The following is a 13,750-nucleotide window of genomic DNA, read 5'->3' as shown; positions in this document are numbered from 1 at the left end:
ACTACATGTAGGGTATCTGCATTTTGTACTTCTTTTGTTAATAATATTGTTTTATGTAAATCAGTATGGACGTTCAAGTCACTGATATGGCTCAGGAGAAGAATAATTTCCATTAATGACCCTTGAGGTGCCCGAAAGCTGACTGACCACTCTTCTCAGAAATATCTTGTGATCTTTGAACAGTCACAAATTTTGTGACTCTACTTGTCTTGCCTTACACCTATTTTTTGTGTGTGACTGGTAAAAAAACAAATTAATCCATTAATCTACATACAGCATTGGGGAAACCGATCTTTTTATGGCTCTACCCATCCATTAATTAAAAAATTGTGTCACATAATATGAATAAGGAGAGAACCATTAGCGAATAGAGATCAGAATCCAGTTTAGTTCACTTCAAACATTTTACATGTTATTGGTAGAAATATTTATATATAAGGCTAAGAGAAATGAGGCACATAAAACTTCATCATATTTACATCAGTGGAACATCATTACCTAGTATGTGAAAATTATATACGCAATAACCGTTTAAGCAATGATTTCTTACAACTTTGTCTGACAGTAATTAGTTAGAACTTTGAGTCACTTAAGTTCGATTCCTCATACTCTTTTATGGAGCAGCATGCTGTCCTCTCAAACCAATCTTCTAAAACAGTTTTAAATGTACTGTAGCTAAGACAATGGACAGCTTTTGAAAGTCTACTGAAAAATCTGGGGCCTAGATATTTGTGGCTATTGTGAACCTTAACTAGCTTACTGTGAGTGTATCAATTGATTGTCCAGTTCTTGTGTTGTGTTCGAGGCCAGACATCCTAAGGTTAAAATCATATAATTTATCTTTAACATTGAGAAGGCAAATTTACATATAGAGGCTAGGAATTACAATTACACTATGATCTTTGAAGTAATCTTTACAAGATTCTGTTGTGGTAAGTGCTGCTATACATCTGGCAGCCTTTTCTTGCTATCTGAATACAATTTTGAGCTGGGGCAGTTACCATGTAGAAGAGCTCCTTTTGTAAGGCAAGAGTGGAAAAATGTGAAATGTCCATACACTAATAGGTTTATGCTTAATTATTTCTCAGTTTGTACAACAAGTAAATCACTCAAGATAATTTCGAGCACAGTTTTTCTATGTGACTCATCCAGCTGAGTTTCTGGTCTACGTAGAAACCCAACAGGTCAATTATTTTGTAATCTTTATTGGAGACACTAAAACTGAAAACAATGACTTCTCTTTTATTATAATTTGTAAACACTTTATCTCAAACCAATAATACAATTGTCCATTGCTCCTCCAGATCATCAACTTGCATAAGTAGAGTTGTATCACCTATGTCTAATAAGAACTCAAAGGATAAAAATGAGGGTGAATCATTCATACACACAATTAATAAGAAAGTACAGAGTACTGAGCCATGTGGGATTCCTTTTGTAGCAGATCAGCATTCTGATCTTTGAGTATAGTTAGTGACTGTTCTCCCTTGCTTTGATGTGACTCAGTAATGTGAAGAGCATTCTCTCCAATTCTGTAGTATTGGCACTTTATGATTAGTGTATGCTGTGGGAGTCAGTATCAAACATTTTTCTCAAATTCAGAAGGGTTTCAGAGGTTATTTCTTTAAACTTAAAAGAAACCATGTTGTTAACAGCTAAGTATGGTATTCTCATTGAAATGCTGGTCCATCTGTCAGTACATATAATATTCTATTATCTTTGGTATTATTGGTGTGAGTGAGATGGCATGGGAGTTATTAGGGGATGCTTTATCACCTCTGGTATGAGTAGGTATTAAAATAGTAGTTTTTGGCCATCTGGAGAGATCCCGTCTTGAAGTATTTGGTTGATGATTTGAGTTAGTGGCTGTAAAATTTCTTTCTTAATGTTTTTATTACATAGTTTGAGAACCCATAGAAGCTTTTGGTTTTTGAGTTGCTAAGTTTGACAACTGCTTCACATACTGTTCGGTAAGTTACACAAGACCATCAGAAATTGTCAATAGCTTGCTGTATAGAGCTGGGACCAAAGATTTGGCATTATTTACATCTTCAGCGAGACTTTTTATTTGTGCCAGGACTGGTAAATTGTGCATTTAGGCGCCTGGTTGGATTCAAATGTTGTGTTTAATTTCAGAGCTTACTTTTGTTTTAATAACTTTCCATTCTACTTCACACTTTGAGTTGAGTACATAGTTGTCATTAAGTATCCTTTGACTGTTCTCATTTCTAATCTATACATCCTTCTTGTTGCTGTGTAAGCTTCCTTCTCAGCTAGAGTCTGCTGCAATCTGTCGCAGTGTTCAGTCATTTCCTCACTAAGTTGGCTCAGCTGAGGCATGTTCCAGTCCCTCAGTTCTTCAGGTTTATTAGACTGATTCTGTTTGTGTGGTTTTTGTTATAGATGGGACATGTGACAAGATTTTCTACAAGTAATTTTAAAAATTTCTGTGTTGATTCGTTGGCAAACATAACATTATCGACTACTGTACCCCAGTTGATGAATCTACGATGGTTTTTTAACTGATTCAATTCATGTTCATTGCTTGGTCTGATTTCCCTTCCAAGTTAAGGTGAAGAACTGTCTGTTTTGTGGCTTAGAGGGGGGCCTAAGCCATCGTCCAGCATGGTCAGAAATCGTGAGGTCTGTAGTATTAAATACAGTTTTACTTGGTTGAAAGTTGCAGATTATATTATCTAAGCTTTCATTGAGCCTGATGGGATTATCATACAGACAGTAGTAGTCTAGTGATCTTAACATATCTAATAGGTACAACATATTTTTAGTCTTATACCTAATGTCTATGTTAATATTACTAAATATTATAACTCTGCCATTATTATGCACCAGGAAAGAATTACCCAAATAGAATGGATATCGATAGATGTGATTTGCATTTACAGAGAAGTAAATTATTAGAATTTCAGGAAAACTGAATGAATTATTTGAGAGACAGAGCTTTACAAATTGAGGAAGTCCAAAATTCATTGGTTCACCTTTAGCCCTTCTGTAAGCAGTTATTTAGTTTGGCATTGATTGACAGAATTGTCTGTCCTCCTGAGGAATATTGTGGCAAATTCTGTCCAACTGGTGCATTAGACCACCGAAATCCAGAGCTGGATAGAAGGCCCTGTCCATAATGCTCAAAACATTCTATACTTGTAAGAGATCCAGCGTCCTTGCTGGCCAACGTATGGTTTGGAAGCATGAAGACCAGCAATAGAAACTCTCATTGTATGCATATAGGTGTTATCTCACCAGAATGTAAGTTCAGGATGGCTTGCACGGAAGGGCAACAAAATGGCGCATACAATATAGTTGATGTACTACTGTGCTTTAAGGATACCACAGACAGCAACCAAAGGGTGGCTGCTATGAAATGAAGTGGCACCCCAGCCTGTCATACCCACTTGTCAGGCCATATGGTGGACGACAGTCCAGTTGATATCCTACTGCTGTCCAGGTTATCTCCAGACAAGTATTTGCTGCTCTTTGGGCGTCAGTTCAAAGTGTTACTCATCCCTGAAGACTATTCTACTCCATTCATTGTAATTCCTGGCTGAATGTACCTAACACTGCTGCAAATGGGCTTGCTAGTGTACAGAGGTCAATGGCATTTGGGGCAAGGGACACCATGACCTCAGCCCCTTTTCGGTGCGCTATCTATTAATAGTTGTTGTGGTCAGTGAAATAGCAGTTGTATGTCAGATCGATGATATTGTTGCTTCCAGTGCTCTGAGTGCCTCTAAGAATTGTTCTGTCTTCACTTTCTGTCATCTCCCTAGCTCGACCACTTCCTTATTGATACTATGTTTGACTATGGTTTACCCATTCCTGCTGAAATTGTCAAATAATCGCATTGCCACTATTCAAATGTTGAGCATTTCACCAATTACTCCCACCAATTTCTTTGAGCCCAGCAACATACCCACTCTGAAATGCTAACATCTGCATGTATTGTTTGTGCACCTGTCTGTGAGGCATAGTTACTGTCCACTTGATTACATAGTGTGAAATTCACGAAGACTTAATGCTCTGATACTGGCATGTCCTGTGTTTACTATACTTGCCAGCTGCAGGGTGAAATTATGCTGCAGCATCATATATTCATCCATCGGCTGCCAAAGTTTACAAATTTGTATTTTCCATCAATACCTGTATGAACCCCCCCCCCCCCCCCCCCCCATGAACCATGGACCTTGCCGTTGGTGGGGAGGCTTGTGTGCCTCAGCGATACACATAGCCGTACCGTAGGTGCAACCACAACGGAGGGGTATCTGTTGAGAGGCCAGACAAACGTGTGGTTCCTGAAGACGGGCAGCAGCCTTTTCAGTAGTTGCAGGGGCAACAGTCTGGATGATTGACTGATCTGGCCTTGTAACAATAACCTAAACGGCCTTGCTGTGCTGGTACTGCGAACGGCTGAAAGCAAGGGGAAACTACAGCCGTAATTTTTCCCGAGGGCATGCAGCTTTACTGTATGATTACATGATGATGGCGTCCTCTTGGGTAAAATATTCCGGAGGTAAAATAGTCCCCCATTCGGATCTCCAGGCGGGGACTACTCAAGACGATGTCGTTATCAGGAGAAAGAAAACTGGTGTTCTACGGATCGGAGCGTGGAATGTCAGATCCCTTAATCGGGCAGGTAGGTTAGAAAATTTAAAAAGGGAAATGGATAGGTTGAAGTTAGATATAGTGGGAATTAGTGAAGTTCGGTGGCAGGAGGAACAAGACTTCTGGTCAGGTGACTACAGGGTTATAAAAACAAAATCAAATAGGGGGAATGCAGGAGTAGGTTTAATAATGAATAGGAAAATAGGAATGCGGGTAAGCTACTACAAACAGCATAGTGAACGCATTATTGTGGCCAAGATAGATACGAAGCCCACACCTACTACAGTAGTACAAGTTTATATGCCAACTAGCTCTGCAGATGACGAAGAAATTGAAGAAATGTATGATGAAATAAAAGAAATTATTCAGATTGTGAAGGGAGACGAAAATTTAATAGTCATGGGTGACTGGAATTCGAGTGTAGGAAAAGGGAGAGAAGGAAACATAGTAGGTGAATATGGATTGGGGGACAGAAATGAAAGAGGAAGCCGCCTGGTAGAATTTTGCACAGAGCACAACATAATCATAACTAACACTTGGTTTAAGAATCATGAAAGAAGGTTGTATACATGGAAGAACCCTGGAGATACTAAAAGGTACCAGATAGATTATATAATGGTAAGACAGAGATTTAGGAACCAGGTTTTAAATTGTAAGACATTTCCAGGGGCAGATGTGGACTCTGACCACAATCTATTGGTTATGACCTGTAGATTAAAACTGAAGAAACTGCAAAAAGGTGGGAATTTAAGGAGATGGGACCTGGATAAACTAAAAGAACCAGAGGTTGTACAGAGATTCAGGGAGAGCATAAGGGAGCAATTGACAGGAATGGGGGAAATAAATACAGTAGAAGAAGAATGGGTAGCTTTGAGGGATGAAGTAGTGAAGGCAGCAGAGGATCAAGTAGGTAAAAAGACGAGGGCTAGTAGAAATCCTTGGGTAACAGAAGAAAAATTGAATTTAATTGATGAAAGGAGAAAATATAAAAATGCAGTAAGTGAAACAGGCAAAAAGGAATACAAACGTCTCAAAAATGAGATCGACAGGAAGTGCAAAATGGCTAAGCAGGGATGGCTAGAGGACAAATGTAAGGATGTAGAGGCCTAACTCACTAGGGGTAAGATAGATACCGCCTACAGGAAAATTAAAGAGACCTTTGGAGATAAGAGAATGACTTGTACGAATATCAAGAGCTCAGATGGAAACCCAGTGCTAAGCAAAGAAGGGAAAGCAGAAAGGTGGAAGGAGTATATAGAGGGTCAATACAAGGGTGATGTACTTGAGGACAATATTATGGAAATGGAAGAGGATGTAGATGAAGATGAAATGGGAGATACGATACTGCGTGAAGAGTTTGACAGAGCACTGAAAGACCTGAGTCGAAACAAGGCCCCGGAGTAGACAATATTCCATTGGAACTACTGACGGCCATGGGAGAGCCAGTCCTGACGAAACTCTACCATCTGGTGAGCAAGATGTATGAAACAGGCGAAATACCCTCAGACTTCAAGAAGAATATAATAATTCCAATCCCAAAGAAAGCAGGTGTTGACAGATGTGAAAATTACCGAACTATCAGCTTAATAAGTCACAGTTGCAAAATACTAACACGAATTCTTTACAGACGAATGGAAAAACTAGTAGAAGCCAACCTCGGGGAAGATCAGTTTGGATTCCATAGAAACACTGGAACACATGAGGCAATACTGACCTTACGACTTATCTTAGAAGAAAGATTAAGGAAAGGCAAACCTACGTTTCTAGCATTTGTAGACTTAGAGAAAGCTTTTGACAATGTTGACTGGAATACTCTCTTTCAAATTCTAAATTTGGCAGGGGTAAAATACAGGGAGCGAAAGGCTATTTACAATTTGTACAGAAACCAGATGGCAGTTATAAGAGTCGAGGGACATGAAAGGGAAGCAGTGGTTGGGAAGGGAGTAAGACAGGGTTGTAGCCTCTCCCCGATGTTGTTCAATCTGTATATTGAGCAAGCAGTAAAGGAAACAAAAGAAAAATTCGGAGTAGGTATTAAAATTCATGGAGAAGAAATAAAGACTTTGAGGTTCGCCGATGACATTGTAATTCTGTCAGAGACAGCAAAGGACTTGGAAGAGCAGTTGAATGGAATGGACAGTGTCTTGAAAGGAGGATATAAGATGAACATCAACAAAAGCAAAACAAGGATAATGGAATGTAGTCTAATTAAGTCGGGTGAAGCTGAGGAAATTAGATTAGGAAATGAGGCACTTAAAGTAGTAAAGGAGTTTTGGTATTTGGGGAGCAAAATAACTGATGATGGTCGAAGTAGAGAGGATATAAAATGTAGGTTGGCAATGGCAAGGAAAGCGTTTCTGAAGAAGAGAAATTTGTTAACATCCAGTATTGATTTAAGTGTCAGGAAGTCATTTCTGAAAGTATTCGTATGGAGTGTAGCCATGTATGGAAGTGAAACAAGGACGATAAATAGTTTAGACAAGAAGAGAATAGAAGCTTTCGAAATGTGGTGCTACAGAAGAATGCTGAAGATTAGATGGGTAGATCACGTAACTAATGAGGAAGTATTGAATAGGATTGGGGAGAAGAGAAGTTTGTGGCACAAATTGACCAGAAGAAGGGATCGGTTGGTAGGGCATGTTCTGAGGCATCAAGGGATCACCAATTTAGTATTGGAGGGCAGCGTGGAGGGTAAAAATCGTAGAGGGAGACCAAGAGATGAATACTCTAAGCAGATTCAGAAGGATGTAGGTTGCAGTAGGTACTGGGAGATGAAAAAGCTTGCTCAGGATAGAGTAGCATGGAGAGCTGCATCAAACCAGTCTCAGGACTGAAGACCACAACAACAACAACAACCTGTATGAATTTCAATTTGTGACCAATTTACGTAGCTCCTTCCTGGTATATCATTTTTAAAAATTTTTATAGTATTTTAAGAGAATTATAATCATTCTTTCAAGATTTTCTAGAAATAATTCTATGTTATTACTAGGAGAGTGTTATGTGATACAGCTATTAGTTCCTGACTTAGAATCAGCATTTTTGAAACTTCAAAAACTGCTTCTACACTTCATATTCTAAATTAGTGGTTTGTTTGATAAAGATTGAAACACCATCATACTTAAGATATCCTCTACAATAACATGAGGCTAATTAGCACTGATAAGGTACACTTAATCCATGATCACTATGAATTAGCCAGTGTCCTTTTACTGAATAAAAATCTCAATTTAATTTTTGTAACCAGTACACCATTTCTGTAAGTTTATTTTTAAGTCATTTACATTAACAGGGATAAAAAATAAAGTTTTTGCCTTGATATTTGGTATTGCCAATTAGCATATATTGGGTTGATGAATAAATTCGAACATAGACTTTGGTTATCTCTAATGTATGCTCCTTCACTATTTACAACAGTCTGCCAATGCTGTAGTAACTCTTTGATTCTGCGACTATAGAAATTATGTGATTTTTAGTTGAAGAACTCATCAAACCATTTTCATAGCATATTTTCATGCAGAAAGGACGTTTCCTGAAGGCTGTTCAACAGAGAGTGGAAAAGGTGAAAATCTGAGGTCGCAAGACCTGTGTGGTGTTTTTTGTCAGTCTAGCAGAATGCTGGCGGGCGTTACTGTGGAGCAGCATCACTTCACGTGTTCTTCCTTATCACTGTGCATGGATTGTGTCTGCAAGAAATCTCAGCTGTTGGCAATAAATGTCAACAGTGATGGTTACACCTTGGGAAAGCAATTCCTAGAACATCACACCATCGCTGTCTTACCAGATGCATAACATTATCTTCTGTGGATGCACTTAGGTCTTTGTGCAGGGATTTGCTGCTCTGTTTGGGCTCAGTCATTCCTTTCTTTTCTTTATGTTAGCATAACGACAACATTTCTCATCACCAGTAATGATGCAGGATAGAATGGTTGGTGTTGTTCATGAGCCAACTGGTGATGAGCGAGCAGAGATGCACATATGACCACCCACTGATTTTTGTGATTTTGGCTTAGAGCATGCAGTACCCATACACTCGATTTTGAACCATCCCCATTCTTTGGAAATGTGTCAACATGGTGGAATCATAACAGTTCATCAAATTTGCCAGTTCTCAAGTACACTGATGTGGGTGACTGTAGATTGACATGTTTAAATGAACGTGGGGTGTCACTAATGTCAAAACAATCGTCCTTAAAATGGGAAAAACATTTTCTTGCCATACTTTGTCCAATGGTACTATCCCCATACGCAGCACAAATGTTTCTGGCTGTCTCCACTCCTGTTATCCCTCTCTTTGAACTCAAAAAAGAAGAATATGTCAGAAATGTTCCCACATGGCATTCCATTTTCTAGTGTCCACAGCTCCACTCACTATCTCCAAATGAAAAAATGACAATATGTAAACTCAAATAGTAACAGTGAACTACAAATAAAAAATGGCAATCAGTAAAAAAATCTATAGCATCTGGAATACCATCATAAGAAACGAAAATGTTACGAACTGAAGCAATGTCCTTGTATGTTCAAGATAGATGGCTATCCACACATTTTTGAACAGATGAGATTCTGACAGCTATACTGACTTTAGACAGAATTGTAATGACCTTTATTCATTTCACTGGACTGAGCTGCTAGAGAATATTAATTTCTTTGTTTATAATTCTTGTCGTATTCCATATAATTTTTCCTGTGTCATTGCTCACAGCTATAATTAAGACGCACAACATACCATTGAACCTGGTCAACATTTTGATACTGAACATAAGGAGAGTAGTTCAAGATGTGTTCAGTGAACTCAAAAGCAAAACTTTATTATTCCAACTGACCAAGTATCTGAATTAGTTTTGGTCTGTCACAAATTAAGTAAGTGGTTCAAAGTTACATACTCAACTGCTCAGTAACGATATTGGGGTGAAGGTGTCTGATGATAGATATAAAGCTGAAGTATCAAATTTGGTCTTTCAAATTTTTTTCACTTTGGAACTTTGTAATACAGTTCATCATTTGCTCCTTGCCTGAAAACCACAATGCCAGATAATACTGTAGTCATCACAGAATAGACACGCACCTACATTGTCCTCTTGTGTCAAGAAATTGGGGATTGATAAGTACTGTTAATATTCTATACAGTTCATGCAAAAGAAGTTGCCCCCTTCTATCAACAGATCATTTCAGGTTACTGGAAAAACTAATGATGCTGTGTTAAGCAATTAGACAATTGCTAGCCGCTAACAGTTTTAAGAAAAAGTTTGTTGGAGGATGAAGATTTTAACAGGCTCATATTGTCTGATGCAGAACTATGGAATTTATTTTTTGATCATCGATTATGACCTGCTTGTAGAAAAAATCTCATCTATGGCAAACAACACAGATTCTGCATACAGAGATCCTTGAAACTCGATTTTGGTGTCCTCTTTTATTTCCTTTCCTATGATAATATAGTATACACTATATTTTAAACCATATATATCCTGCAACTATAATATTTTAATTATGAGCATAGCAAACATAATAATAGTAATAATATTAAACAAAAATTATCTGTAATAGGACAAAAATCATTTAAAAAGTTAAACATACAAACTACATTCAGCATAAGCTGCAAGGTGAAATACATTTGCAGCCTGCTAAGATAGTACAAATACACTATCACAACACCATGTCTTTGATGAAACATACACTGCCTTCAAAGCAGATTCTCATAGTATAATATATGATAAAGAAGATAATGATTATCTTCAGAAGCATATTATAACTCATATTTGAGATTTCTGAATGTGGAGAAATTTTTTTTAAAATAATGTTATTTCGAAAGACTTTAATATCAACTGCTCAAAGTGGCCTCCTTGCATTTTCCAAACATTTAGAAACTCACTGGATCATGCTCCTCTGCAATATTTCAGACATACTTGCATACACAGTTACATGAGCAGTTAGATGTTCCTTTACTAGGTCTTGTACATTCCTTGCCAATAGAATAAATCTGCACACCAGGACAAGTGCCTCAGGAGGAACAAATATAAAGGAATTAGGCAAATACAGAGGCTATGAAACTGGACTTATGTAACTAACCCATTTCCAGGAATAGCTCTACATATTGCTTCCAGAGTGCGCAAGTGCCCCATTATGTTGTAACTACAACCTCCTCAGAATGTGAAACGGAATATCTTCCAGCACCTCAGGCAAATTGTTTATGAGAAATGGGTGATGGTTCAAATGGCTCTGAGCACTATGTGACTTAACTTCTGAGGTCATCAGTCACCTAGAACTTAGAACTAATTAAACCTAACTAACCTAAGGACATCACACACATCCATGCCCAAGGCAGGATTCAAACCTACGACTGTAGCGGTCGCGAGGCTCCAGACTGTAGCGCCTAGAACCGCATGAAATGGGTGATACAGTCAACTGATTTAGGAAGTGGGGACCTGAAATACAACTTCCTATAGATTCAGACTAAAGCAAATCTGATATACATGATTATAGGAGATGTGCAAGCTGCCGGCACACCAATAGTGGCATTATGCATATTGAAGTTATCCTCATCCATTACTACTGCTTCATCAGACCATATTAAAACTTTTAAGAAGTTATCATCCGGTTAATATGATGGTTGAATCCATCCACAAACTGCATCTGTAGAAGGTAATCTTCTGGATGCAGGTGTTGAATTATCAAATAGTGATGCAGGTGGATCTCTTCACCATGCAACATGTCAATTACTATTCTTTGCAAGATATGCCACTGTGTTGTTACGTCATGTGTACTTAGCTGGGTCCTTCATATATATCTTCAAAAATGGCATCTTTTGTAACTGCACTATGGCTAGTCTATATGTGACCTCTGTTCAGTGATATTCAACTAAAACAGTTGGTCTCTCAAAGGTAAAACACCATATGACAAAATAAATGTTTGTGGGGATAACATTGACCAGGATACCTAATAGCATATTGACAAGCAGGAACTTTAGCCATATAATCTGATGCACCAAGGCCCAAAAGTTTATAGAAATATTTGGCATTTTTTATGCCATAAATGGAATTGAAATGAGCATTTGGTGTCATTGGCCGGGTGGCTCCTTGTGGGGCAGGTCTTATTACATTCGACGCCACCACCTGCATGCTGGATGGGGATGAAATGATGATGAAGACAACACAACACCCAGTCCCTGAGCAGAGAAGATCTCTGACAGTCAGGTAAAGAACACGGGCCCGTAGGATGGCAATCTGTCACACTGACCATTCAGTTATCGTGTCGGACTTTATGCTATATAACTCTCTATACTGTTATGCAATAAACACACGGGCAAAGTACAGCATGTACTACTTCCCATCTATGGAACAGAACATGTACACACTTCATTCATCAAAGGGGGCCACTGCCCTTAAGAAACATCAACACTGTTACAGCTTGTTCTTGGTGACATACAGAGTTAGAAATATCAACATTGGTTTTTATTATTTTTTTTTATGTAACTCATATCCTGACAATATCCACTATGTACAGAGTTTTCAAAACACTTTTGCATCAATGGTTCAAAAAAAGGAGTCACATAGCTATCTAGGTCATGATGTCAACTATTTTTTGGCTGTATGTGTGTGAGCCACAACTTACAGAAAAATAGCTTTCTTTCTACATTGTCCAACCCTACTCCACCATTCACGATAGGCTTAAGATTCCAATTACATTGTTTTCTTGACAGTAACAGGCAAAACAGGTCAAGATTTCCATCAATGTAACTAATAATAACAATGACTGGACATCCATACAAAAATGGTCTGCAATTATTAGACTGAATAGTTAAATGTATAATTAGTTGTTATTCAGTGCTGATGATTGTGATGATAAAAATAGTAAGAAAGTTTGGGATTTATCTGTGAAATGGCTTATTTACCCTATGGACAATGCGCTATCCTAATGAACATAATGTGTAGGAGACATGAAAGTGGCATGCATTATAGTTGTTACTAATCAATGGAAGAAAGGTTTGAATGTATTAAGTGAACATACACACTTAGATAGTGTGGTTATGGGAGGTGGACAATAACATGGAAACACAAAAATACATGACATTATGATACCTAATACAGTGTAGGAAATCTGCTGGTATTGAAAACAGCTTCTGATCATATCAAAATGGCTAAATACAGGTGGCCCTGCACAGTTTTCAAGTGAAGCTTAAGTCATGTTGAGTGATTAGCTGAGAAAAGTATGTAGCCTATAAAAAAATTTTAGTGTAAGAGTGGAATGAATTGAATGGCAGCCCAATTTATAACATTTATTATATCACTGAAGTGGGTAATTGAATAAGAAGAATCATTCATAAATATAACAATAAAAGTTTTCCTGTTTTATTTTAAAATTTAGATAATACTTGAGTGACTAGGTGCTATTTTATAGCATACATAATTGCGTGCAATGAATTAATAATTTCTTAAGTCTTAAATATATGTGCCATATTTCATACAATAGTTGTTTCATCATTACGGCATTGATGATTTAACAAATTACATATTTTGAGTGTTCATTGACATACACAGACAAACAGATTAAAATTTAAAAAATGTCTTACATATGCCAAGTGAAGAGCCAAATAATGTGACAAGGCAAAATATTTTTACTACATATTTGATGATCCAGTGGTAAAAACTGTTACTAATATGGTAAAGACATTAACGCATTTCAGTATAGAATTTTTTTAAACATTAACACTTTTGTGGCTGGCCTATAAGGAACAAGCAGCTAAAACATTTAAAACCTTTCTGACAAACATCTTATCAAGCAAACTCATGTGAACACACATGATGAAATGTGGAGGCATATTGAACAATAAAATGTAAGCTTTCTACTCAATGACGAATAAAATTTTTTCATGAATTAGTAAACTACACAAAATCAAAGAAATATTACTGCTACACTCATTGTGACGCTGGCTTCACTCCAAGTGTGTGTTTTGGGTTTCTCTATACTCAAGAAACTGTATCTGTTATTAGACTGCACTCATGCTTCAGCTCCACACCTTATGCTGTGCCCTTTGTACAACACCCTCCAGTCACTGCATCAACCTGAAACAGAGTGTCCATAGTAGTTCAGTACCATGTATAATCAAAAAGTGACAGAGGGAGACAATTTG

The 13,750-nt window shown here is 37.6% G+C and overlaps 1 protein-coding gene across 3 annotated transcripts in view; it reads right to left on the bottom strand.

The window, feature by feature from the left end:
- The window catches only part of LOC126470586 (uncharacterized), a 95,332-nt gene that overhangs the window by 14,997 nt on the left and 66,585 nt on the right, over positions 1-13,750 (bottom strand). For 2 of the 3 annotated variants that reach the window (XR_007586254.1, XM_050098542.1), the window contains one exon: positions 13,420-13,682. Coding sequence is in view for 2 of the 3 variants with exons in the window: in XM_050098542.1 (XP_049954499.1) it covers positions 13,670-13,682 (13 nt within the window). In the remaining variant the exon portion in view is untranslated. Of the gene's footprint in view, positions 1-13,419; positions 13,683-13,750 lie in introns of those variants that run through there. The other variant, XM_050098544.1, reaches the window with a different exon arrangement.

This window comes from Schistocerca serialis, chromosome 3 (assembly GCF_023864345.2).
Source record: "Schistocerca serialis cubense isolate TAMUIC-IGC-003099 chromosome 3, iqSchSeri2.2, whole genome shotgun sequence".
In the NCBI taxonomy this organism is placed as follows: Eukaryota; Metazoa; Arthropoda; class Insecta; order Orthoptera; family Acrididae; genus Schistocerca; species Schistocerca serialis.
The sequence above is the reverse complement of the archived record's forward strand: the minus strand, read 5'-3'. Positions and strand labels throughout refer to the sequence as shown.